This window comes from Coregonus clupeaformis, unplaced genomic scaffold (assembly GCF_020615455.1).
Source record: "Coregonus clupeaformis isolate EN_2021a unplaced genomic scaffold, ASM2061545v1 scaf0467, whole genome shotgun sequence".
NCBI classification, from domain to species: domain Eukaryota; kingdom Metazoa; phylum Chordata; class Actinopteri; order Salmoniformes; family Salmonidae; genus Coregonus; species Coregonus clupeaformis.
The window spans coordinates 39,101-66,519 of NW_025533922.1; the positions used below are offsets into that span (position 1 = coordinate 39,101).

The 27,419-nt window shown below is 43.5% G+C and overlaps 1 protein-coding gene across 1 annotated transcript in view; it reads right to left on the bottom strand.

Annotated features, from left to right (window-relative positions):
- Nucleotides 1-6,093: 6,093 nt before the first annotated feature.
- arhgap10 (Rho GTPase activating protein 10) overlaps nucleotides 6,094-27,419 on the bottom strand; it is a 60,910-nt gene continuing 39,584 nt past the window's right edge. Inside the window, exons 17-23 of the mRNA XM_041843292.2 lie at nucleotides 26,878-26,983; nucleotides 24,497-24,656; nucleotides 20,835-20,964; nucleotides 17,449-17,605; nucleotides 9,436-9,519; nucleotides 8,211-8,311; nucleotides 6,094-6,728 (exon numbers count right to left, since the gene is read on the bottom strand). Coding sequence (XP_041699226.2) covers nucleotides 6,640-6,728; nucleotides 8,211-8,311; nucleotides 9,436-9,519; nucleotides 17,449-17,605; nucleotides 20,835-20,964; nucleotides 24,497-24,656; nucleotides 26,878-26,983 — 827 coding nt within the window. The 3' untranslated portion in view covers nucleotides 6,094-6,639. The remainder of the gene's footprint in view (nucleotides 6,729-8,210; nucleotides 8,312-9,435; nucleotides 9,520-17,448; nucleotides 17,606-20,834; nucleotides 20,965-24,496; nucleotides 24,657-26,877; nucleotides 26,984-27,419) is intronic.

Below are 27,419 nucleotides of genomic sequence, written 5' to 3' on the forward strand. Positions count from 1 at the left end.
GTGAAGAAGCCGGATGTGGAGGTCCTGGGCTGGTGCGGTTACACGTGGTCTGCAGTTGTGAGGCGGCTTATGGTAGAGAAATGAACATTAAATTCTCTGCAACAGCTCTGGTAGACATTCCTGCAGTGAGCATGCCAATGGCACGCGCCCTCAAAACTTGAGACTTGTGTTGTGTGACAAAACTGCACATTTTAGAATGGCCTTTTATTGTCCCCAGCACAAGGTGCACCTGTGTAATGATCATGCTGTTTAATCAGCTTCTTGATATGCCACACCTGTCAGGTGGATGGATTATCTTGGCAAAGGAGAAATCCTCACTAACAGGGATGTAAACTAATTTCTACACAGGATTTTAGAGAAATAAGCTTTTTGTGCGTATGCAAAAATTCTGGGATCTTTTATTTCAGCTCATGAAACATGGGACCAACCCTTTACATGTTGTGTTTATATTTTTGTTCAGTATAGTTAAATAGTTAATCAAATAGCTACGCGGACTAACTATTTAGCAGTCTTATGGCGTGGGGGTGGAAGCTCGAGTCCTGTTGGTTCCAGACTTCGTGCATCGATACCGCTTGCCGTGCGGTAGCAGAGAGAACAGCCCATGACTTGGGTGGTATAGAGGTCCTGGATGGCAGGGAGCTTGGCCCCAGTGATGTACTGGGCCAACGCAATACCCTCTGTAGTGCCTCCAAGCAGTTGCCCTACCAAGGCAGCCAGTCAAGATGCTCTCAATGGTGCAGCTGTAGAATCTTTTCAGCCTCCTGAGGGGGAAGAGGCATTGTCGTGCCCTCTTCACGACTGTGTTGGTGTGTGTGGACCATGATAGATCCTTAGTGATGTGGACATAGAGGAACTTGAAGCTCTCGACCCGCTCCACTAAAGCCCCGTTGATGTGAATGGGAGAGTGCTCGGCCCTCCGTTTCCTCTAGTCCACGATCAGCTCCTTTTGTCTTGCTGACGTTGAGGGAGAGGTTATTGTCCTGGCACCATACTGCCAGGTCTCTGACCTCCTCCCTATAGGCTGTCTCATCGTCTTCGGTGATCTGGCCTACCACCGTCATGTTGTCATCAAACTTAATGATGGTGTTGGAGTTGTGCGTGGCCACGCAGTTGTGGGTGAACAGGGAGTACAGGAGAGGACTAAGCACACACCCCTGGAAGGTATTACAGACTGGGTCAGGGAGAGGTTGAACATTTCAGTTTAGACACTTGCCAGCTGGTCACCCACATATTTTTTTCTGAAAAGGAAAGCATTGAGACTTTTGTGTTACATTGTTATGTCATAAGCTGAACTCTGTCACTAGGCTAAGTGGTCTGACGGGGGCCATGATGTAATATAAAGACACGGTCGAGGTTTGGGTCTACTTTCTGGGGCTCAAGGACACCGCGCCGCAGGAGGCTGAGGACAGCTGGCGCACGGCCGAAGACTGCTGGAAAAGAGGAAATTAAAAACATCCAGATAGATTTTTACTGTATCACAACTATATCCTTCAACATGGATGATTGGGGCTATACTGTAAATGGATCTCACGGAACGACGGACGGACATAGAGACGGACAGATGGACAAAAACACAGACAGGCAAGCAGACAGACAACTTGTTCTAAGTGGGCAGCAATACAGGCTCATTTTCATCCCAGCTCCTTCCAGTCCCAACAGAAGGATGTGTGCACTCGAACAAGGACAAGTAATATTGGGGAAGCTCCTCAACAAGATTAACTACAGTAGTATCAGTGATTTGCTTAACAAATTACCTCAGAATCCTCAGGGAGGACAAAAGAAGTGGAGCAGACAGACGCTGAGTAAGACTGACACAGTGGGATGAGAGAGAGGCAGACTGAAAGGGGCTGAGAGGCAGTCAGATAGACGGATGCAAAAAAAGAGAGAGAGAAAAAGAGCAAGGTAAATAGAGAGAGAGGCAGATACAGTAAAGACATACAGACAGACAGGGGCTGTATCGAGGCAGTCTGTTTGATAGTGAGAGTAATGTGTCCTTCGCATTAGCTCAGCCTCGTTTGATTATGCAACCACTGCTGTCACAGCCACCGCTTTTGCCATCGCCATTTCGAGGGCACGTCGAGCCCTGACTTCCCCTCCACCCACACCACCCTCCCCCGACACAGACCACCCTGTATTTATTTTTAGCCTGAGCGTCCGACCCAGCCAGCCGGCGTGCCCTGCTCTCCAGTACAGACTACATAAGAGTGGATGTCTTATGGTGCTTTCAATACAACTGGGAACTCGAGAAAAAAAAACGAGGTCAAATCATGACGTCAGTGATCTTCAGGTCGGAAAGTCGGAGCTCTAGAAAGATGCCCTAGTTTCCGTCTTATAATTCTGAGGTGGATGACCATTCAAAAAAAATATCCCCAGTTGGAGCTCATTCCCCCCCCCTTGTTCCCAGCTGTCTTGAACGCACTGAAGTCAGATTTCGGAGTTCCGTGTTATTTTGAACTCGGCAAGACTCGGAGGCCAACGACGCGTGATAATGATTATGTAACGCTGAATCACCCCCCAGTGGCCTGCTGGAAGCAGTTCGTACATTAATTACACCAGATGAAGTCCCAATGATTTACACATGTGAGCAGAGGATTTTGAGGTGGAGAGGAGGTTTGATAGAGACATCACGTGGCCTGTTGATATAGCCTTTGGATTATACAGTAGTCGTACAGCTGCAATAGACTCAGACTACAGCTTTTAGTCTGTCTATCCTAATGTATAATGCAGACTTAAGTGTGCCTCCATTATAAAGTGGAAGACCAACTCCACTGCAGCAGACTGAATCAGTGATGAAAAATCTCTGCAGTGTCTGTAGAGAAATGTCTACTGAATATCCTATGATGCCTATGACTCGATAAGTAGAAAGGAAACATTCAGTAAGACTTCAAATGATGTAAATGTCATTAAAACACAGAGATACTGTTACCTTTCACTGTTAGAACAAACAGGTAAAGAGGTTGATTCAGTGAACTGCAGTATTCAAAGATGATTTCCATTTCTTAATTATTTTTTGCCCCCCAAAATGATAACCTTTGATATTGATATATTCTATTTCATTGTTCTTCCACAGAAAGTCCTCCGACAATCCAACAAACTTCATTGAAACGATTCCGTATTCAATAGAGTTGCCATTTTACTTTTTTATATCAAATAATCTTTTGGGAGGACCATTTCAGTCTGCGGTGTCCGTCTACTCTCCAGTCATCATCAGAAGAATACATAATGGGGTAAAGAATAAAAATGTCTTTATTTATTTAACATTGATCAAGAGGAAATCCAATGTTAGAAAATTTAAATGGATACCAAGACCTTTACAATTGTCATAAATCACTGTCTTAAATTACTGCAATTGCAATGCAAACCAAAAACAAAACAGAGAGAACAAAAGCTCTTAGAAAAATGAAACCGGCTTTGTTGAATGGCAATAGAATCAAAGTAATGTGTTTAGTTCACTTACAATTATAAAAACCACTCCAAATGAAACCACTAAACTTGAATACTGTTGACCACTAAAAAAAGGGCTTTAGAATAGAATATACTTGGCATTTTGTGTGGCCTTTTAAAATAACTATATACAGCCATAGACAATACGATTTGGAAAATACTGCATTTGTGGTCGTGGTGATAATAATTATAATAAAATAGTCTCGTCATTCAATCAATTGGTACAGAATAATAAAATATTAAAATAAAAGATGTGAACGTCATCTTATTTTCGTAAATTCTCAGTTCAGAAAGATCTTGAACAACGTCGAATATGGATCTATAAAACAGGTTTTCAATAAAACCCCACTTTTTGTTTTGCACATTCCCATACATCATTGCTGCATTGAGTTGAACATTCAGTCACACCTAAAGAATTGCTTTGAACTTTAGATAGTCGTTCCATGTCATTTCAGCAAGCCGTTACACCCACCATCTCAGATTGTCCTGAAATAGTTTCTGTAGTTTGAAACATAAGATTAGCATTCATGCAACATTTTGTTTAATTTGACCTCTGAGAAATTAAGCTAATCGATTGCACCCAAATTGGCCCTTCTGATTTATAGGATTCACATAATATTCAATAAATATAGAACCCAAAATCTGATTTGGACCAAAGGTTTTCCTATCATTGAGCAAGACATGAGGAATCCAATAAAATCATCAAAAGCCACCCAAGGACCCCCCACACCAATCCCACCCCAACGGCCAGTATACAGTATCAGTTCTGTCTAACAAGTAGTAAGGAGCTGTGGCTTGGAGTATTGCTTCTTCATCCTATGTAATGTATTCCCTCTGAATCAGGTGGCCATTTGAAATGACTTGTATTATTTACCATAATTTAGTCTGAAGGTACCATGTTTTGCCCACTTGATGTTTCGGTTCTTACTACTGACACACCCTTTTGTAAATGTTGCTGGTGTCTTGTGTTTATTAAATGGATCACAACATTTTCTTTGTAACTTTGGGTAGAAAACCAATAGCTTTTGCTCATGATGAAAATAAATTGTGTTCATCCTCACAAGTCAAGACAGTCCTCCATGAAAGCAATTTCATTTGTCCTCGTCTTAGCAGCCTAATGCTTCAACCCAACTCTCCTTAAATAGTCCAACAAATGGCATCTCTGAGCGGGCTATACCTATGGTGCAATTCTCATATCCAAACAAGCCCAACACTTTGATGAAGAAACAGGCTAGTGACAAAAATGTGACAAAAATCCTAATAAAATAATACAATTATAAACCATTGCATGGCAGTCATGTTTTTCAATAAAATTATTCGAAAACATCTCTATATATGTTGTGTGATTAGCAACTTTTACCATTAAACCCAATGCCATTGCAAAATACTATACAGTCAGTGTTTGGGACTTTTACCATTGAAGACCATAACATTGAAACCATTAGAACTGCTGTAGCCTAATGGTTTGTTTGTTCACCAGGAATGGTCTAACTAATCCAGACCATTTTTGAAGGGAATTAACCACACAGAGGAGCCATTTTCTGGACACAGATTAAGCCTAAGAGAAGGATAAACTAAATTGCTTTCATGGAGGATTGGCTTGAATTGTGAGGATGGCCACACAATTTAGTTTCATCATGATCAAAAGCTATTGGTTTTTCTACCCAAAGTTGCAAAGTAAATGTTGTGACCCATTTAATAAACACAAGAGACAAGCAAAATGGATACAAGGGTGTGTCAGTAGCAGGAACAGCGGCATCTAGTGGGCAACACCTGGTACTTTCACACTAATTTATGGTAATGAAGGAGACTTCAAATGGCTAATTTCTCTGAACAGGGGGAAAAAACATCACCAGATTCACAGGGAATACATTACATAGGATGAAGAAGCACTACTCCAAGCCGCAGCTCCATACAACTTGTTAGACAGAGAACTGATACAGTATACTGGTTGTTAGGGTGGGATTGGTGAGTGTGAGCGGTCTGTGGGTGGCTATTGGATTCCTCATGTCTTACTCATTGGTAGGAAGAATTATGGTCAAATTATGGTACTATATTTATTGAAGATTATTTAATCCTATTATTTAAAATGGCCAATTTGGGTGCAAACAATTAGCTTAATTTCTTAGAGATCAAATTATATTTCAACAAAATAATGTTTCAGGAATGCTAATCTTATCTGTTTGTATACAGAAACGATTTCAGCACAATCTGAGATGGTGGGTGTCAAAATCCTCCTTCTTGTGCTTTTTGAGGTGGAACGACCCGATAACTAGTCTAAATTCAGACATCATTGAATGTCTAGGTCAACAAGTCTGCAGAGGAAGAGTGTCTGAACCATAGAAATACAAGACCCGTTCTAGTAATTATATTTATATGGGTTGATCGATGTGACTGCCTCTATGGCATGTCGGTGTACAATCAGTCACTACGGTGGATACCATACTTTAAAAACTAAACAAAATATAGGTAATATTGTGGTAAAAATAATAATTTGAAAAAAAACATGCAATCAATGTGCCAATTCAATAATCACAATATACCAAAGTGCCTCATGAAGAGTATTCCAAACATTCGTCACGGAACACAACCAAACACTCCTCTTTAGCATTTTCCAAACATACCCGTTCAGTAAATACATGTCAACTCTGTCTTGGTGTTGTAAGGCACCTTAAAATGTTTATTTCTTTCCTATATCCAAGACCATGGATTGTACATCATTGCTGGGGGTATTTATTGGGCTGGTCGGTGGGATTCTGCATTAATGTTGTTGAACGTGTTCATGGTAGTCACCGGGCAGGGAAGGTGAGAGTTGAAGGCATAAGAGAAAGTATGAATTTGAGAATGGGAGTGTGTCAACATCAACTTCATGGATACCATGTATAAGGTGACAGTTGGGAAAGACGGCGAGATACAGCAATAGACGGTGGCAGGCCAGGCGACCCTTGGGTTTGGCATACAGCATCTAGAACGTAGATGGTCAGGGATGACGAGACCCCTCTTCCACTTGCCTGGTCCAAGATCTGTTTGTGCGGTCTTGCCAACAATGTTTTGCTGTATAGCCAACTTCTATGGTTTGGCATGTTTGGTAATGACTATGACCATATAAGAGTACACAGCACAAACATCTTTGGGACCAGGCTACTCTTCCACTGAGAGTATACAGGCAGGTGCTAAGAGGTCCTAGGTTCTGGACTACAGCATCTCCACATAGTTTTCAGGGATGAGGCCTCTCTTCCCCTCCAGCTCTCCTTCCAGCCAGCCAGGTTCCCTGGAAGGTGCCACTGCAGATGGGAACAGAAGGTACCAGGGGACAGGGTGAGAGAGGAGTAAACACACCACATTTCATTAGTGTTCGAAAACACATATGCTAGGTCAGTGAGAGAAAGTTTTGCTCAGAGCTTTACAGTTGACATTTTATAGTTGGCATAGAAACAGTATATAAACACAACCATCATCTCTGTAAACAATGTGAAATTGTGGTGGAAATACTCTGGAAATACTAATGAAATATGGAAAGTGATGGGAAATGTCCTCATGTGCCATCTTCATTTTGTCCGTTCAGGTAGTGTACCCCATTTGCTGGAGAATGACTCAAGAGGGTAGCATCGTAGGCTGTATAAAACGTATTTGGCACAGAGATGCTTTTCAGAGAACAGGGACATGTTAATTAGGCACCAACTCGATGAAAACGGACTGAAACAGTGAGGGACTTCTCCAATCAGAATTCCCCATTTTCATTTTGCATTGCAAAATGTTTTTAAACGTTTTTAGGTTTGTTTTCCCATGGTGCCGGACCATCTTCAGACTGAATATGAGATGATGGTTAGTCAGTCAGGGAGGTAAATTGGCAGCAAAATACAGTGCCAATGCATTCCTACCCAAACTCTGTATATTTGATTAAAGTGAAATGGGCTGAGATATGTTGATGCATAACTGTAGTCTTAGCTAAGCAGGTATTTTATAACCCATCTCTCTAAAATTACTTTATACGATATGTGATATTTGGCTCTCTTGCTTGTGGTGTATATTATTTAATGTGATAAGATTTCTTATGAGATGGAAAACCCAAGCTGATATTAAATCAAGCTGTGCCATTATTAAGCTGTATTATTGATAAAATATGTTTAGACCATGTTTGGTTAGATATGTGCAAGCCAATATAGGCCTCTAGTCAAGAGACTGGCCATATTTGCCCTTATAACACTTCTTTAGGCAAGGGTTCTTTCATTTGTCGACCCATGCATCGCCAATTGACAGTGTGTGGCTTTGAGATTGTTGGATTCTCAATACGAGACAGTGAATCATATTTTCCAAATATTTTTGGCTCGAGGGCGTACATTTTATATTGTCCGTCTGAGTGGGTTACAATCTCAAACCCCTCAGTTAAAGTCAAAGGGAAAATAACCCCATACCAGATCATATTTTTCATTTAGATGCATTTTATTAGTAGTGTCCCGCTTGCCTGACGACTCACCCTGAATTTAATTCCTCTGCTCTGTTGATCGCTACATACATTCAGTCTGAATCTGCCATTCTAGAAGTTGTTTGTGTGACTTCAAAATGAGGGGCATTGCACAAAACAAAACAAATTAAATCTCTCTCTCTCTCCCTCTCCCTTCCATCCGTCGCTCCCTCCATCTCCTCAGTCTGATTCAAGATCAGATTGGGCTGTCCTGTTACCGGTTTCCTCCCGGAATCCAATATGCCCGGCGGTTCGTTGAGATTTCGGAGCGAGCGACCGTTGTCGGCGCGATAACACTTACCAGCGCTGAATATTGCTCCGACCTGGAAGGATAACTCCGAGTCGTGCTCGGCCTCGCACGGGTACACCGCCATGGCTTTCTTGCCTCCACCACCGGTGACACTGAAAAATGAAGGCAATCAGTGAGCTGGCGGGGCTTTGGAAGAGAGAGAGGGATCAGAGGATTACTCCACGGTTCAGTCTGGGCTAGGTGATCAGTACTGAAACAGCAGGGAGCGAATGAGCAAAAGGACTATGGGTATCTCAGGGGCTAGCGCAAACCAAGAGGACTGTTGTCTGGCTGCTATCTGAACCTTGGTGAGCGAGTCACACACGAACGAGTACACACACACACACACATCACAGTCTCCCTCTCTCCCATCTCTCAGATATACAGGGTCGGTGTGGATGTATCTCAGACTGCAGACATGCATCAGGCCACAGCGACAGACAACCATTATGGTTCTACTGAGATAGTTAGAGTGGGGGAATTCTAAAGCAGGTTTCTACACAAACAGAACAGCCGTATGGAATTCCAGAGATTTCCTCACCTGGCACGGTTATATGCAAAGTTCTACCCATAGTGGTTATAGACCTAGACACTGAGGCTACATTCATAAAGTGAATGTGAGGTTAAAGGGTTGTCAAAGAAACTATATGCATGCATAGCCCCAGCAAAGGTTAGAGAACAAGGTGCTTTTCTGGCCTTGATAAAACAATGTGTTTATTCGGCCGTGGTTTTTGCCCCCTTTGCAAATAGTTCTCAACTGGCAGCAGGCATTACTATGTAGAAAACGTAGCCTTCAATACCTCATACCCTGAAAAATATTTCATATACCTACACTCTGCAACAACATTGGAGAGCGCTGGAGACCAAAACATAATATCTATTCAAACTGAAAAAGTTTTGCGTGTGCCGAGTTGTCACGGCAACAATCTTCACCTGCATTTGTTCTTTTGAATAGAGGGTATTCTTACAGGACTGCATCTGGAGGAATACAGGCCTTTTGTATATATGAAATAACATTATAATGGATTGCCCTTATAATGACTTGGCTATGTGCAATTTCCTCAGCATCATATGAAAGCTTGAATTGATCATTTTGTCTGGTAGGTAGCACAGCTATGGATAACAGTAATGGGCTACATGTCTACAGAGTGCCCACGGAGTATATTCAAATACCTGTGTGTGTGTGTGTGTGTGTGTGTGTGCACGCGCAGTACTAGTAGCAGCAGCAGCAGCTTACCCGTCCTCTGTCTTGTCCCCATCAGAACCGACTTTGGTCAGGGCTCCAGAGTTGAGCCACGAGGCTGCTACAGCGATGCAGGCCCTGCAGTCAAACAGAGGGAACAGAGGGTCAAACAAACGTCTATAACCAGACACCAAATATCTACAGTAGCATCTTAATGACACCAGACAGTGGTCTGCCAACACAATGTCAGTGACCACTGCATCCACCCAGTTGTTTGTCTTGTTCTCTTCCCTGGCCTGTGTGAACCCTATGTACTCAACACAGATTGTTGCTGAGGATAACTGAATGGTTATGTCCTCCCTTCTGTATTTTACTGCAGTGTGAAGGTCTAGGTGACAGCCATTGTTAAAAGTTGAAAAGTTCATTCCCTTCTCAAACGCATACAAACAACCTTTCATTCTACTTCAAGTTGGTCAAGTTAAACATGCTTCATTCCCTGTCCCTGCCAAGATAAAAAAAATAACATTTAGCATACACAGATATCTCAAAACTACTGCTATAATTTACATTGACATCATTAGCAATTGTCGGGAGTGAGAGGTAGAGTCTGAGGTTTTAATGGCTAGTGCCCTTGAGCTGTAGGGGGAAAGCCAGAGGGGATTTAAGCAAGGGACATTAGTGTGTGGCGGAGCGGAGAGTAGAGTAGAGGCTGGGAAGAGAGCCACACTTTAAAAGATGAGCAGCTACTTTCACACACAGCCAATTAGTATTCCACCTCCAGAGTCTACACAGCCTTGGCAAGGCTTACAGCAACTCACAGGTTCTGTTCTCATTACCTTCGTTTGCACAGTTTTTGACTTTTAAAACAATTTTGTGGTGAAGGGCACAATATTTAGAAAATCCTACACACAAGTTTGCTTATTTATGTGAGATAAATGTTAGAGGACAAATCAGTTGAGTGCTTAAAAAGCAGAGCCATTTTGACCCTTTGTGAAGAACAGCAGGATACAGAGTCAATGTTCATCACTTTAAAAAAACAAATCAGCTTCAAAATAAATATAATCATTAAGAAAAAAAACAATCACAATTGACGATTCATCTGATCATCTAAAAACCATTGGTCTCATATTGGGGCTGAATAAACGCTGTGGTTGTTTCTTTGATAATGCCCTTGACCCCCCTGTCTGTCTACTACATCATTCTCAGGACAATTCAACGACAGCCTTCACATGGTGATTGCAGAATGCTGGGGAGAGCAAATTTAGACAGATAGAGGAACCGAGTGAGAGAGTGGGACCGAGAGCGACTGATGAACGGCACAACCCCCTATGAATAAAACATTGAGAGAGCAGGTGAATAATTATTCAAATCTGGGGAAGTTCACAGCTGTCCTCACTTTATTATGACGCATTGTTTGAATATTTTTGAAAATATTTTAAACACTTATTTGACTGATATTTGATGTATGGATTAGTCCAATGGTATAAAATAAAGTACATGCCATTGACCCATGCTTCTTTAGAAAAATGTTGGAACATCCAAATCATAAATGATATTTTTTCCCATAGGAACAACTTCCACTGTTCTCAGGACAAACACTAAATCAAGCAGTATCACCAACTTAGAAAGTTTGAGAATGTTCTGGAGAACCATTACTAGAGGTCCTTTAGCCTCAACACACTGTAACTGGAGGGAAATCAATTCCCTTAAAAGTAAAATCTATATTTCCCCTCGAATTCAACTGTCCTCTATAAACTTCCTGGAGGTCACAACAGCCCATAATAACATCTGTGCACTAAACAGATATAAGAGGCAACACCTTATAGACATGACCATCCACTCTAAAACAACAGCCATACCAATCCTATTAAAACAGTCCTAGCAAAGACGTCGTCTTGTGCCATACCATCTTCACTGCTAAGGTAGGGGCATGGAGGGGGCAGAGAGTATGCGTCTGTGCTCTTTTCTGCTCTCTGCGTCAAGTCTCGTCCTACTTTAACCTCCAGAGACGGAGCAGGGCCAGCCAAGGCACAGTGGGGCTGAGAGGGACAGCCAGAGTCAAGCCTCCCTCCCTGCCCGAGGCCCATGCTAATACAGTGTAATGAGTAAATTGCTTCTAGCCGCTGCTCCCATAGAGACACTAATAAAGGCAATTAGAGGGAGCAGCTGGGGAGGACCCGGGGGGGCAGGGGTTTGCGGGGACGTTGGCGGCAGCGAGGGGGTGGGGGTTACTGGTCGGATGCGACAACGGACGCTGGGTTAGTGGAGGTATATGAGGGCACACAGTCCCTACCTCTCTCTGGCCATGTCTACACTTGACATTTACATGACACTTCTGCTATCAGAATACGAAGATCGCATTGAAAAGATGGGTCTAGATGCACAAAAGTCTCTGTGGTCTGATTGTATTCAGATCTGGCTGACCACTTCAGGAAGTGGTCAGGGATGCATTGTGTGCAGATTTCTCCTCAGTCTGGACGCAATCAGGCTACCGAAAGCGCATACAGTGGGCGAAATCCTCAGCACTCCTCCCACAAGTCTCCAGAAAACGTGTGTTTTGGGACCGAGAGTCACCCTTTCATTATAAAGTTGGAGGAAATACGTTCCTAGCGTGAGGAACGTGTTTGCTGTCCTCAAATGCTAGCCAGCTAGCTAACATTTTGAAAAACGATTTTCTGTTTGGCTAAAGTTATTCTAACCTGTTTGCAATCCATTTAGCTTTGCTGGCTAGCTACATACGTTAACTGGCTAGTTAGCTACAGTAGTTAGCTACTGCCATCAAGTTGTTGTTGTGTATTCATATTTTGCCTATTCCAAGGTTTGCAGAATGCATACTGGCATTTCAATATAGCACAGGAAAATGGAATCCGGACACGGTGGACACATTTAAATGTAGGTGTAGACGCATGATGTGCTCGGAATTCCATGATCAGAACACCATGATCAGAATACAAAAACTGCATTAAGTGTCTAGTCTAGACATGGCCTATCTCCTCCCTCTATCCATCCCCCCCTCCTCCTCCTCCAACCTCTCCCTACCTCCATCAGGGTCTAGTCAGGTTCAGTCAGTGCAGTGGATGTAAATGCCGGATGGTGTGGGTGATTTATAGCTCTGCAGGGAGAGTGTGTGTGTGTGTGTGTGCACGTGTGTGTGTACGTGTGTGTGTGTGTGTGTGTGTGTGTGTGTGTGTGTGTGTGTGTGTGTGTGTGTGTGTAGACAGAGGGGCCACTGGTGTCTCAGCTGCTCCACATCAGCATGGGGGGACGGAGCGCTGCAGTGCAGCAAATCCACTCATTAACCTCAGTCTCCGTCCGTCCACACAGCACAGCAGAGCACACTGTCTGCCTCTGGTGCCTGATGCTCTGCCTGGGCCAACAGTAGAATAGGAGCACTGTCACTTTACCCACCTGCAGGTAGGTGCTGAGATACTCTTTACTGCTAAGGTAGGGGGATGGATGGGGCAAAGGGGCAGAGTGGATGTGTAAGTGTGTCTCTCTCTCTCCACATACACAGTATACAGGCAAACACACACGATAGCGTGTTAGTGTGTACACATGAGGGTATGCTCACTCACAAAACACACATACCTTCACACACACACACACACACACACACACACAGGAATGCACACTCAAACAGGCAAAAACAAACAAATTCAATCAGACACTCAAATCGAAATACTCATATGTAGTCATAAAAGTCGTTACTTTACTACACAAGCGAAGGCTATAAATGAAAAAGCAATTATGAAGATCTGGAGAAGACCTGTCAAGTAAATAGATACTGAAATGATTACAGGATAAATGGTTGTGAAAGTATTCACTGAATGCAACATGGTTGCCCTAGAAACCTGTCAAATGAACAGAGTGGAAAATGGATTTATCCTAAAACAACTAAGCCAGACAGAGGAAAATTATTTTTTTGTGTCTCGCTAACCAAAATATCACAGAGCCTCGAATTACACGTCGGTAGTTTTTTTGATTGTTTTCCATCATCTATAAAATGAGTTCCCTATTGAAGTACGATTACATACACTGAACGTACAAAACATTAGCAACACCTGCTCTTTCCATGACAGACTGACCAGGTGAATCCAGGTGAAAGCTATGATCCCTTATTGATGTCACTTGTTAAATCCACTTAAAATCAGTTTAGATGAATGGGAGGAGATGAGTTAAAGAAGGATTTTTAAGCCTTGAGACAGTTGAGACACGGATTGTGTATGTGTGCCATTCAGAGGGTGAATGGGCAAGACAAAATATTGAAGTGCCTTTGAACAGGGTATGGTAGTAGGTGCCAGGTGCACCGGTTTGAGTGTGTCAAATTGAGACGCTGCTGGGTTCACGCTCAACAGTTTCCCATGTGTATCAAGAATTACCCACCACCCAAAGGCCATCCAGCCAACTTGACACAACTGTGGGAAGCATTGGAGTCAACATGGGCCAGCATCCCTGTGGAACGCTTTCGACACCTTGTAGTCCATGCCGCGACGAGTTGAGGCTGTTCTGAGGGCAAAAGGGGGGTGCAACTCAATATTGGGAAGGTGTTCCTAATATTTTGTACACTCAGTGTATGTATGAAGCTAACCCGCTTTTCAGTGGAAGCATACTTAAAAAATAAACCTACAGTATAATATAATAATTACGCTGTGTCCATTTTGTGAAAAACTGAAATTTGTCAAACTGCCTATCTCAATCCCCCACAAATAAACACACACACGTTGAGAAGCACAGGGTAAGCCACAGAGCAGTGCCCTTGGATCGAGAGCAGAGCAGTGCCCCTGGATCAAGAGCAGCTTAGGCGTTAAGTGCCTTGCTCAAGGGCACAACAGCAGGGCAGGAGATGATACCTGGGATCAGACACTAGCAGCCCTCTGGTCACCAGTTCAGCTCCCACTAGTTTTATAGTCGTGTGGATATGGGGGCAGAGTCACTGTACCACAGACCTGCACTGCTGGTTCCCATTACTGTATGGCAGGAAAGGAATTCCACCCCACAGCCTCCAGGCCTGGTTGGGTCTGTGGGTCTGCCAATGGGCCTAATGGGGGACGGACGGAGGGAGCTCTGTGTGGGTTGGAGGGAGGGAGGGGGGACTGGGGAGGGTGGACAGACTTTCTACTGCTCCTCTTTCTGGGCTGAGAGGACAGACTTTCCACATCACTGATTACTGGAGGAGTGGTGTGGAGCTGGTAAGCACCAACAAGCAACTCCGCCTTCAATCTGGGTGGACAGGAAACCCTGTTCTATGATCCACAGCTGTCCTCCAAGAGAGAGGGATGGGGGAGGAAGATGAGGAAGAGGCAGAATTGCAGGTCTGGAAATGACTTTGCCACAGGGAGATCCGGATAGTGAATTTGGGGGGAAATGAGATGAGACACTGAAGTTGGCAGAGATGATAAATCATCACTAAATAGTGTCTGATGTAGAGAGTTGGAGTTGAACTTGTGTATAATATAATAATGCATTTTTTTAGGCAACAGCATAACAGATGTACTAATTAGGTACTATTCTAGGTATTGAGCAGTGAGCACCACATCACATAGTGACTTCACGTTCCAGTGTTGAGGCTGGTTAAGTAGAGTTATCCTAGCCTGGTCCCAGATCTGTTTGTGCTGTCTTGCCAACACCTATGGTCAATGTCACTGCTAAACAGGAGTTGCCAAGGCAGCACAAACAGATCTGGGACCAGGCTACCTACACACTCATTCCACCTCCCACACCTTTTTTGGAGGAGTGGTGTAGCCGTGGCCTCTGCCAGAAAGGTGCTGCCTGCAATGCACACACACACACACACACACACACACACACACACACACACGGCACGTCTTCATAAAGGTCAGAGCTGAGCTATGAGAGTAAACTAGATGAACGTCTCCCAATGTCAATATGATTTACACGGCTGACGCACCGCCACCTGTCTCCCAAACAAATAAGGGCGATATTCACGACCCCCTCCCAGTCACTCCTTCCGTTCCACTGGAGGAGAGGCCAAGCCACGAAGTGGGAAAAAGAGAGGGATGAAAAAACAAGTGTTGGTTATGTAACTCACCGTAGCTCCGTCTGTCTACCATGGCGATTTGGAGCCAAGGCTAGAGGTGCGACACAGACGCACCAATTCGAGGGCACACAAACAACCGCCGCACATACGAGCGCTGCACACACACACACAGGTTGAAAACCAAAGAGGAACCATATTTTTCTCCTCAGTAAAGTATGTGCTAATGTTGTTGTTTTACAGCTCGTGTGTCTTGTGAGAAGAACTCTCTGCACTCAGAGCATCTCAGAGACAGAGGGAGGGAGGGGCGGAGAGAAAGTGGGCGAGGGGTAGAGGGAGGCAGAGAAAGACAGAAAGTTTATTTCACAAGGTGAATCTGCAGACATGACACACTGCAGAGACAAAGAGCAGCCCAACATCTGCAGTCTAAACCAATATTATTATTAGCGCTCGCATCAGCATTCAAGGCAAGCTGTGGGCTGGAGACAACTAAAAGAAACCAAGGACTTCACAGAGAAGGGCTGGATAGAGAGGAGGAGGGGAGAGGGGGAGGAGAGAGGGGGGGGCTGAGAGCGAAAGAGAGAGGGGGAGGAGAGAGAGAGAGGGATGGGGAGGAGGGAGAGAGGGAGGGAGGGGGAGGAGGGAGAGAGGGAGGGGGGAAGAGGGTTAGAGGGAGGAGAGAGAGGGGGAGGAGGGAGAGGGGGGGAGAGAGAGGGGAAGGAAAGAGAGAGAGGGGGAGGGGAGAGAGGGGGGAGGGGAGAGAGAGGGGGGAGGGGAGAGAAAGGGGGAGATAGAGGGGGAGGGGAGGGGAGAGAGAGGTGGGGAGGAGAGAGAGGGTGGGGAGGAGAAAGAGAGAGGAAATGGAGAGATATGTAAGTGGAGGCTGAGAAGGGGTAGACAAAGGAGGAAGTGGGCATCAATTTACTTTCTGTGCCACATAATAAAACGGGGGGAGGGGAGAGAGAGGGGGGAGGGGAGAGAAAGGGGGGAGATAGAGGGGGGGGGGAAGGGAGAGAGGGAGGGGAGGGGAGAGAGAGGGTGGGGAGGAGAGAGAGAGGGTGGGGAGGAGAGAGAGAGAGGAAATGGAGAGATATGTATATGTAAGTGGAGGCTGAGAAGGGGTAGACAAAGGAGGAAGTGGGCATCAATTTACTTTCTGTGCCACATAATAAAACTAATTAAATGTATATTTTCTTGGGCAGGTTATGACACTAGCGATATATTCAGTTCATAGAGTTTCTCAGTGACAGAGACAGAGTTTCAATTAAAGAGATATGAAGGTTTGCTGTATGAATGGAGCCAGCAACACCAAAATGTCCCCGTCAGTGACTAAGTGGTGTAAGGAGAGAAACCAACATTTAATCCCACTGCAACACTTCAGCTCTTCCAGACAGTCTGAGTATGAGAGGGTGAAGCCAGACGGCTACAGATCTTAATGTGGATGGTGGGGGGGGTGACTAGGGGGAAAGTTGTGTATGCAGAAGAAGTTTAGCTAGCGTGATTAAGAATGAATGACTATTTCAAGAGAGTTGGTACCCCGTATTAGATACAGCATTGTAAAGAGGTTAGGGTAAAGTAGTAGGAGTCTTCATTTCCAACCCGTTGCTTCTCTTTACCAATGGAGAGATCTCCTGAGTGGCACAGTGGTCTAAGGCGCCGCATTGCAGTGCTAGCTGGGCCACTAGAGATCCTGGTTCGAATCCAGGCTCTGTCGCAGCCGGCCGCGACCGGGAGACTCATGGGCGGCGCACAATTGGCCCAGCGTCGTCCAGGGTAGGGGAAGGAATGGCCGGCAGGGATGTAGCTCAGTTGATAGAACATGACGTTTGCAACGCCAGGGTTGTGGGTTCGTTTCCCACGGGGGGCCAGTATAAAAAAATAAATAATAATATGTATTCACTAACTGTAAGTCGCTCTGGATAAGAGCGTCTGCTAAATGACTAAAATGTAAATGTAATGATAGCTGATCCTATAGTGACACCTCCAATCAGGAAAGTACCTGAAAATGTAGCATGTCATCATGACTGATGCTAAGGTTAACAGCAGGCATTTCTCCATGTAGACCAACTTACCCTGGGCTGTCTCCTGAGCTGAGACTGGCGAGAAGGGGGGCGTGGTTGGCCTTCTCCGGAGGCGTCTCCGAGGCAGTCGCCCCTGACGACTGGGACGACACCGACTCGTTGCTGCCTAGCGACGCCTCATCCGAGTTAGAACCGACATCAGGTGACACTGAGAGAAGAAGTAAGGCTGTTAGTTGTTGAGAGCCATTGTTGGACAGAAACATCTTTGTCCTTTATTTAGGGGAGCATGGCTAAACGCAGCTCTGTGGATGACCCTGTGCCTCTACAAATAAACCCCCAAGACAGCAGCTGAATAATGGGGTAATGGACGACCAGCAGATGACCATGACTAGGGGACGCTAGGAAGTTCCAGCCCAAGTTCACTGTCTAGCACAACTTTTAGTTCCTGTTTTTAAACTGAGGGACAGATGATCCTAAGCAGCAATTCAAGTTAAAAAAGGATGTTGCTTGTTTAAATTTAGCAGTGTGTACTTTCCTTTCACATCAAAGCAACAGGGCGGCCATTCTGGATTATGGGAGTCTATATTAAAATGAGTGATGTTCAGACCGAGTCCCCTGGACTCCACTAAAAGCTAATGGCCGACAGTGCTGTGCTACACTGTGGGAGAACGTGTTTGCAGATTCTGTCGAAGACAATCATGATCATAAAAGGGCCGTTCATAAAATACTGTAGCTTTTGTGCCCGTATCCCTGGTGTGTATACAGTAGGTCTTATAGAGTCAAAAACGTTGTATGCAGTTAATGTGATATATAGTAGATCAGATGACATATATTCATTATATGGAAAAGCCTATATATTGCATGATTATATGACATCTCCTAGCCTCGATTGTATTGAAACAAAGTCTACACAACTACAAGAAGCCGTTTCACTGTCGGAGAAAAGGCAACTGTTGTTTTGTTGTTTGCGCAGAGCACAAGATGGATGACTGCCTGGATGACTTTTCCTGGGTTTTAGAGCCTCTGGAATCAGTTCAACCTGTTTTCTTCTACCATTATTAAAAACGTTCACTACCTCCAGCTGTATTGTTGTGGTAGAGTTAAGAAGATGAAGCATCTATCAAGAGGGTATCAAAACAAAACTCATGTTCCATGTTTACAAGATCCAAATGAGCTATTAGAATTACTTCATTACTTTTACAAAAAAAAACATGGCCCAAATAGAAGCAAATAATCAAAACCAGAGACTTCTTGTAAAATGCAACATCTGCTTTGTACACAATGCCTGGGCCATTTCAAGCATATTAAATACCTGACGCATTAAAAAAAAGCCACGACCGGGCTGATTGAAACAGGAAATGCCGGTACAATTGTATAAATGCTGGCAGACAATTAGTTCATTCGACATGGTGGTATCTTTTTGTGTCGGTAAAATGTATTATGCAAGAAATGGAGGTTGAAACACCTTTATGTGCAAATATTAATATAATAACTATAATTTCAAAGTAAACTTGGAGTTACACCATGATATGTTGACTCAGGAAAGCATGCCGTTTATTAGGATACAGATTAAATAAGTTACGATGAAGTTCACAGGGTGGTGAAAGTGCACGGTGATGAGCTTGATGCTCTTTTCAATAAAAAAAAAAACTGGGAGAATATTCTGGTGACATGATGATCAATGCTTGGCTGCTGTTCGACAAATAGAAATAATCTCATCTAGGTAGCCTACCCGCACTGTATCTCTGAGCTGTTGGCTAGAGCGTACATGCCAAGACCAGAGTGGGAACATTTGCTATATAATGCAACAGTTTGTGACAAAACCATCAGTAGAGTTGAAAATTCAATGGAAACCCATTGAACTTTCTTTTTTCTACATGGGATTTTAACCGCAAAAGTTATTTGTGTGTGCACTACGTCAACACGCACAGCCTTTTATGCACAATGAGTCAGTTTGATAGAAACATCTCTGGTGGGAAAATGTGCATATAGTTTTACACAGATTTGAGAATATTCGCATGAAAATCTGTCGCCAATTGGATGGAAACATAGCTACTGTAGCAAAAAAAAAAATGGATGCCTAATGAATACAACGCTGGCTAATGCTAAAAGATAAAACACAGGACTGAACTGAACTGGCCCAGAAAAATATCATCAAAGCACCTGGTCTATTGTCCTGCAAATGAGACAGGATTTTCTTGAAAACCCTGGCAGTCCTATCTTTTAATAACGTGTCAACATATTGTTAAAGCATTTGTTCTGCTTCACCTGTGTTTTGGCAAAATGTAAGATTTCCATCTTAGAGAGCACCTTTGAAAATACAGTAAGGTATAAAACATAAAACTTGATCTGTAATGATCTGATCCAGGAAAATATGATATTCCTGGCGCTCCAAACTGCAGTGTCCTCAGAAATCCAATCCCTGTTGGACAGTTGCCCCGTGCAAATGTGTTAATACACTTTCCTTTCAAGGGGCTGAAGCTACGGCCACACAGAGACGAGTGAGAATGGATGAGAAACGCATATGCCTTCCTCACTGTCCATTGTAGACCGTCAAATGTTTTCAACTTTTAACGCACGAGTTGCATATGTACTGTAAAACTGATAGACAAATCTATGGATGCCATCAGTTCTCTCCATTGTCTTTCAAACATTATGAGCCCCATAGAAAAACCTTTGGCTCATCAGTATTCCATGGATACAAAATGTAGGTGCGGCCGCAGCCTTCAACGTAGTCGTCCATATCTAGTGGGAATATTTGCCCACACATGCATTTAAAAATAAAAATAAAACATTCTCCGCCAGGTAGTTAGACATCTCACTTTAAAAAACATTATCCACAGGCTCAGATAGAACACACTATGGTTAAAAAGAGAGGATACAATTTTTTCATCCCAGATGTTATTAAAATACCCCAATGGTAAAAGCCAGGTGCAATATGAGTGAATGGAGAGGAGTCAGTCTGGTAAGCAGATTAGGCCTCCTTTAGGTGGTGTTCCAGGAGGACAGGGGCTCTGACGAGGCCTGGGGGATGGGGATCTGGGGTTTACACCAGGCTCACCTGGTGCAGCAGTGTGGGAGGAGAGGGCTGGTACAGTAGTGGTACAGGTGTCCCCTTTATATTAGTGATGATCTATAAAGCTATTGTGTAGGTTTACAAAGGCTCAACACTAGCTTCATGATTGCTTTATATAGTACGGGAACCTTTACTGGGATCGTTCAGTCACATACTTGTCATGAAAGAAGGAGTTCCTCATTCCAACCCAACCTTTCGGCAAGCCTGGCTGAGGATGTAACGTTAGGGTTCCGTCTCTAACCTGTCTGCAGGTCCACTGACTGTGGGTTATAGACGGCCAGGGGTCGGTTCTGTCTCTTACCTGTCTGCAGGTCCACTGACTTTGGGTTATAGACGGCCAGGGGTCGGTTCTGTCTCTTACCTGTCTGCAGGTCCACTGACTTTGGGTTATAGACGGCCAGGGGTCGGTTCTGTCGAACCGACAGTTTCTTGGACTGCCTGGTGGGGGCGGAGAGACCCGGGGAAGATGCGTCTGGGACATCTCCAAAGATCTGAAACAAAAAGTGTGTGTAAGTGTGTGTGAGTGGCGGGGGATACTGTGTGTGCGTGTGTACGCGTAACCAAAATGTGTTTAACTCTCCCTCAAAGCAAAGACGCAGTATATTGAGCAGAGGCATGTCCTCATTTGACCTTAGTAAATATGTGTTTTGAAGAGCTCACATCTTTGACGCAAGTCAGATAGCAGAGCTATCTAGGGACAGTTGAGATGCTCTTTGCTCACTTATTGAGCACTAAGAAAACACATCAAATCTGCCTTTGCAACTTCCATCAGGGTTAATATAAACTCAGACCCCGAAACACTAAGAAGACCAAATCCAGTCCAGGGAATAAGGGATCTGCTGAAAGCAGGATTGTGTTTTTTACAGTGATGGAAAAAAGTATTTGATCCCCTGCTGATTTTGTACATTTGCCCACTGACAAAAAAATGATCAGTCTATAATTTTAATGGTAGGTTTATTTAAACAGTGAGAGACAGAATAACAACAACAACAAAAAATAACAATGTCAAAAATGTTATAAATTGATTTGCATTTTAAATGAGGGAAATAAGTATTTGACCCCTCTGCAAAACATGACTTAGTATTTGGTGGCAAAACCCTTGTTGGCAATCACAGAGGTCAGACGTTTCTTGTAGTTGGCCACAAGGTTTGCACACATCTCAGGAGGGATTTTTTCCCACTCCTCTTTGCTGATCTTCTCCAAGTCATTAAGGTTTCGAGGCTGACGTTTGGCAACTCAAACATTTAGCTCCCTCCACAGATTTTCTATGGGATTAAGGTCTGGAGACTGGCTAGGCCACTCCAGGACCTGAATGTGCTTCTTCTTGAGCCACTCCTTTGTTGCCTTAGCCGTGTGTTTTGGGTCATTGTCATGCTGGAATACCCATCCACGACCCATTTTCAATGCCCTGGCTGAGGGAAGGAGGTTCTCACCCAAGATTTGACGGTACATGGCCCCATCCATCGTCCCTTTGATGCGGTGAAGTTGTCCTGTCCCTTTAGCAGAAAAAAACACCCAAAGAATAATGTTTCCACCTCCATGTTTGACGGTGGGGATAGTGTTCTTGGGGTCATATGCAGCATTCCTCCTCTCCAAACACGGCGAGTTGAGTTGATGCCAAAGAGCTCCATTTTGGTCTCATCTGACCACAACACTTTCACCCAGTTCTCCTCTGAATCATTCAGATGTTCATTGGTAAACTTCAGACGGGCATGTATATGTGCTTTCTTGAGCAGGGGGACCTTGCGGGCGCTGCAGGATTTCAATTCTTCACGGCGTAGTGTGTTACCAATTGTTTTCTTGGTGACTATGGTCCCAGCTGCCTTGAGATCATTGACAAGATCCTCCCGTGTAGTTCTGGGCTGATTCCTCACCATTCTCATGATCATTGCAACTCCACGAGGTGAGATCTTGCATGGAGCCCCAGGCCGAGGGAGATTGACAGTTATTTTGTGTTTCTTCCATTTGCGAATAATCGCACCAACTGTTGTCACCTTCTCACCAAGCTGCTTGGAGATGGTCTTGTAGCCCATTCCAGCCTTGTGTAGGTCTACAATCTTGTCCCTGACATCCTTGGAGAGCTCTTTGGTCTTGGCCATGGTGGAGAGTTTGGAATCTGATTGATTGCTTCTGTGGATAGGTGTCTTTTATACAGGTAACAAGCTGAGATTAGGAGCACTCCCTTTAAGAGTGTGCTCCTAATCACAGCTCGTTACCTGTATAAAAGACACCTGGGAGCCAGAAATCTTTCTGATTGAGAGGGGGTCAAATACTTATTTCCCTCATTAAAATGCAAATCAATTTATAACATTTTTGACATGCGTTTTTCTGGATTTTTTTGTTGTTATTCTGTCTCTCACTGTTCAAATAAACCTACCATTAAAATTATAGACTGATCATTTGTTTGTCAGTGGGCAAACGTACAAAATCAGCAGGGGATCAAATACTTTTTTCCCCTCACTGTAGGGCACTCAAGAGAAAACGTTTCGCAATAGAAAACAAAAATGACCATTTCCATTGGACAATCTCTCTGTTTTAACTCTGTTTAGTGCCTAATGAACAGGAGCTAGGTCCTGCTGACCCGCTCTGACGAGCAGCAGGGAGAAAATAAACAGAGTCTGGACTGGAGGAGGCTCACTGTACAGCTTGTTTACGTAGTGCATGTGTTTACATAGACTAACTTCAGATGTGGAGTTGAAAGAAAATAGGCAGAGAGAGGATCACGGGGGGAGTTGGGAGGAAAAAGGAGGACGATACAGAGAGAAATCTGATACGGTTGAGAGTGTAGCAGAGTTTCAGCAATCTCTCTCCCTCCCATCTCTGCAGATGGATGTGAATGTAAAACACTGTCTGCTGGCATCTGGGGGTATCAACAGTCTGGAGAGAAGGAGAGTGGGGGGGCTGGGCCTGAGAGGAAAGCTAATGTCTGTCTGTCTGTCTGGCAGCGAAACTCCCTCATCTCTCGTCTCGCAGCTCAGCACTTTTCTTAAAGCTTCCACTGGTATTATATTCTGCCTCTGACACCAAGTCTTCCATCACCTTGTGGTGTGTATGGTGAAGTTCTGGAACTATTTTTTATATAGAAGTTTCTCCTCACCAAAACTTTAATTGCTTGGTGGTTGAGCGCTTTCTATTATTTGGACTATTCAAAATAGATGAGATCGAAATTGACCAGCACTCCATGGTCAATTAATGATTCTGAGTTTAGGGGTACTCTTGGCATGTTATAGCTGGCCAGAATACTTAGCACAGATCACATACTAATCTCAACCCTTTCTGTTTTGGCTCTGGGAATTGACCCCCTCTATAGAGGCAGATTACTATTGACATTAAAAGCAGATTACAGTTATGTCGTAGCATGGCTCAAAATGGGACTTATATGCTGTAGGTAAGGCAAAGGACCTTGCATGTACCCTTGTAGATGTAATCAAGAGTACCATGACATACTGGATATCATTTTTAAGCACAAAAGGGGCAAAGTGAGAATCCCTGCTTTGTAAGTCAACCGCTGGGCAGATGGAATGATGTCAGCCAGGTACTGTAGACAGTTCAAAGTGATCATCTCTATATTATGTAAAACTGTAGAAATACATAGATCAAAACTATAATGCTTCTTATCAATAAGCTGCTTTACAGTTTCACTCGTCTTAGAGCCCTAGCCCAAGACATACAGGGATTTCAATTACAGTGACAAGTTTTAATGTACCCATAAAATGTGAAGAATATCGCAAAAGATAATATGCTTACATATTGTCTAAAAGTCACTCAGAGCAATGTCCTCAAAATCCCTCTATAATTCTATTGCCAGCACTGGAGAAAAGTCTCAGCTGTGAGTTTAGCGGTGGGTTTTAGACAAAGCTGCAACCAAAGCTGAAAGATGCAACCAGAGGAAAGCTTGAGAGGAACAATATTAGAGGATCGGTCTATATATATATATATATATAACGTTACTTTGGTCAGGCGGACAAGTTCAGGAGTGCGTTCAGACGTCTGTTTTGTTCAAGAGAAGAACCCAGTGGTTACCTTCTCGTGCTGCTCGATGAGGATCTCCACCACAATGTTCTGGAACTTGAGGTCCATGATGGCGGCCACCGTATCCTCTTGGGGCCTCATCAGGGTGGGACCAAACACCACACCCAGGTTGGCCACCGTCATCAGGTTCAACTTACTGTGAGCTGCCACACTGCATGGGGAGACCAGGGAGGATAACAATTCATGAATTCATTGACAATTGATTTATAGAGTGCTTTTCCCTGACGTTTAAAATGTTTTACATTGGGGGATACATACACTTTAGTAGGCCTGTATACTGTAAAGAATTTGGCTAGAAAATTCAAATTCGCTTTGAAGATCTATTTACTCCATGTCTGACAGCTTACTAATGTCTGTCTGACAGTTTGCCAACTTGCCAAGGAAGGAAAGTGTTGCTACCACCTTGTTATGTCAGTCAGAGGTGTCTAGAACAGCATCTCTGTCCTGGCCTCATAGGTGTTAGCTAGTGTTCTGACTGACATCATTACCTAGTTCATCACCATTCCATAGATTGTTCTTGAACATCGACCTTCTCTCCAAAACTTCACTTCAAACTTTTTCAGTTGCTTTTCAGCTGATTCACAGTAAGTGGACGCTAAATTGGGTTGTTTTTTCTAGGGGAGGAATTTTCGCTTGACTTTGGAATGACTCTGAAGAGTTGCCAAAAACTGCAGACAGATTTGATTTGATTTATTTGATTTGATTTATTAGGATCCCCATTAGCCGATGCCAATGGCGACAGCTAGTCTTATTGGGGTCCGACACATAACGAAAAAGACATTACAGACAAAATACTTTACAATTAACATACATACAAACATGAACATGTAGTGTGTGCGCATCTATCAGCTACACATACATGTCAGACATACACACAAGTAGTTCACATGGGGTAGAGGCGTTGTGCCATGAGGTGTTGCTTTATTAAAAAAACTGCATTGTTGGTTAAGGGCTTGAAAGTAAGCATTTCACTAATGTCTACACCTGTTGTATTCGGCGCATGTGGAAAATCAAATTTGATTTGATTTGTTTGATGTTTTTTGAAACAGCGAAACCCAAATTTCAATCTATCATCATTTTGAGTTATGACGAATCAAGTGAATCAACTGTCGCTTTTATGATTCTGACATTATCCTCTGATACTTTTTGATAAGATAGATACAAATGCATTACTTTTGACGAGACTGGAATGCAAACATTCAAAAGTCCTCCGTTGACTTTCAGTTTCCTCAGATTTCCCAGTTTGTCTCAAAAGCTGTCACAGTTTGATCAATATCTAAGAATTTAGTTAAATTGACAATTTTGCATATTAAGAAATGTATGTTGTTCATAAAAAATCTAAAAAGTTAAAACACTAATTAAAATCAAAGCCATATAAGACCAGTAAATATATTATCCTTAAAATGTATAAAATGACACACTCATTCTGCAGAGAGATGGTTGAAATGCATCAAAGGGAGCCTTTGCAGACCTAAATACGTTGCCTAGTGACAACCTTCCTTTATCACATCTCTAAAACCATTTCAGATTGCGGTGTGAAATTTTGGCTTTGCCTCTCTCCCTGCAGGACAAGCTAACACACGCACAGTCAAACACATGCAGACACAAACACACACGGCCAACTTCAATAAAAAAAAAACTATGACGAGCTCTCCAGTCGGAAGAATTTCACGCTGGATAATCCAAATTCAATAGCTGCACTTAAATGCCTTTTTACTTCTACTCTGAGAAACCTGCGGCAGGTTTTCTATGAAATAAGATCCTCCAGACTTTGATTGCCTCAGGGAACGCGGATTATATACTTATCTTCAATTTGCTACTATTTAGTTTGTGTCGGAAAAAAGAAAAAGCGAGTTGCTGAGGTAAAACCTTGTAATGTTAGCAAACATTATTTTGAAATCTCGGATCCTATCTAATCTCTGAAAGGGCGAGTTGTGTAACAGCCAGTTTGGAGTGAGGGGTAATCCCAGAGGAGCGGGTGGGAAATAGAGGTTGAATCTGAGCAGTCCATTTCATTACAGGCATAGTGAACTGTTGAGGAAGTTCAAACTTCTGACTCTGCTATTGTGGAGGGTGCTGTGGTGTTCTAAGACAGGGTGGGGAGGGAGTTTTCTGCCTGCAGTTAGTTGGAACAGTAAATGCGAGAAAGGAAAGATTGATAGAGAAGAGGGAGAGAGAGAGAGAGAGAGAGAGAGGAGTGAGAGAGAGAGAGAGAGAGAGAGAGAGAGAGAGAGAGAGAGAGAGAGAGAGAGAAAAAAAGAAAGAAGAAAGAAAAGAAAGGAGAGAGAAAAAACAGGAAGAGGGAATGGAACAAGGATAGTGGAGAAAGAGTATGAGAGAGGACGGGGCAGAGAGTAAGGCTGATAACTCACGTAGCCAGGTGTTTCATCAGTAGCCCCAGGACCAGGCGGTTCTTCTCAGGCAGCTTGTGGACCAGGCAGTGGATGGCTTGGCTACGAGACTCTGGACTACCACCCTCTGTTTAAAAACATGACAAACCTGGTTATTTGACAGACACTTATCGAAAAAGTCGCTTACAGAAGTGCCAACATCGACAGTGACACAGACTCAGTCTATGTGGACCATGTGGAAATCAAACCCACAACCCCACCATGCTGTAGGCGTCGCCTTTATTGCTCTGCAGAAATCCTTGGTTGAATTGAAATTGGTACTTAATGAAAGTAAAAACTAAGTATATGTTATTTTCCAAATCACATAAAAATGTATCTGATGATTTATGCATATGTACTTTGGATGGTGCCCTCATTGACCGTGTCCCCGCTTATAAATATCTGGGCATCTGGATTGACGAAAAGCTATTGTTCTCAAAGTATGTTGATGAGTTAGTTAAGAAATTGAGAATTAAAATAGGCTTCTTCTATAGGAGCAGGTCCTGCCTTTCGCTTAATAGCAG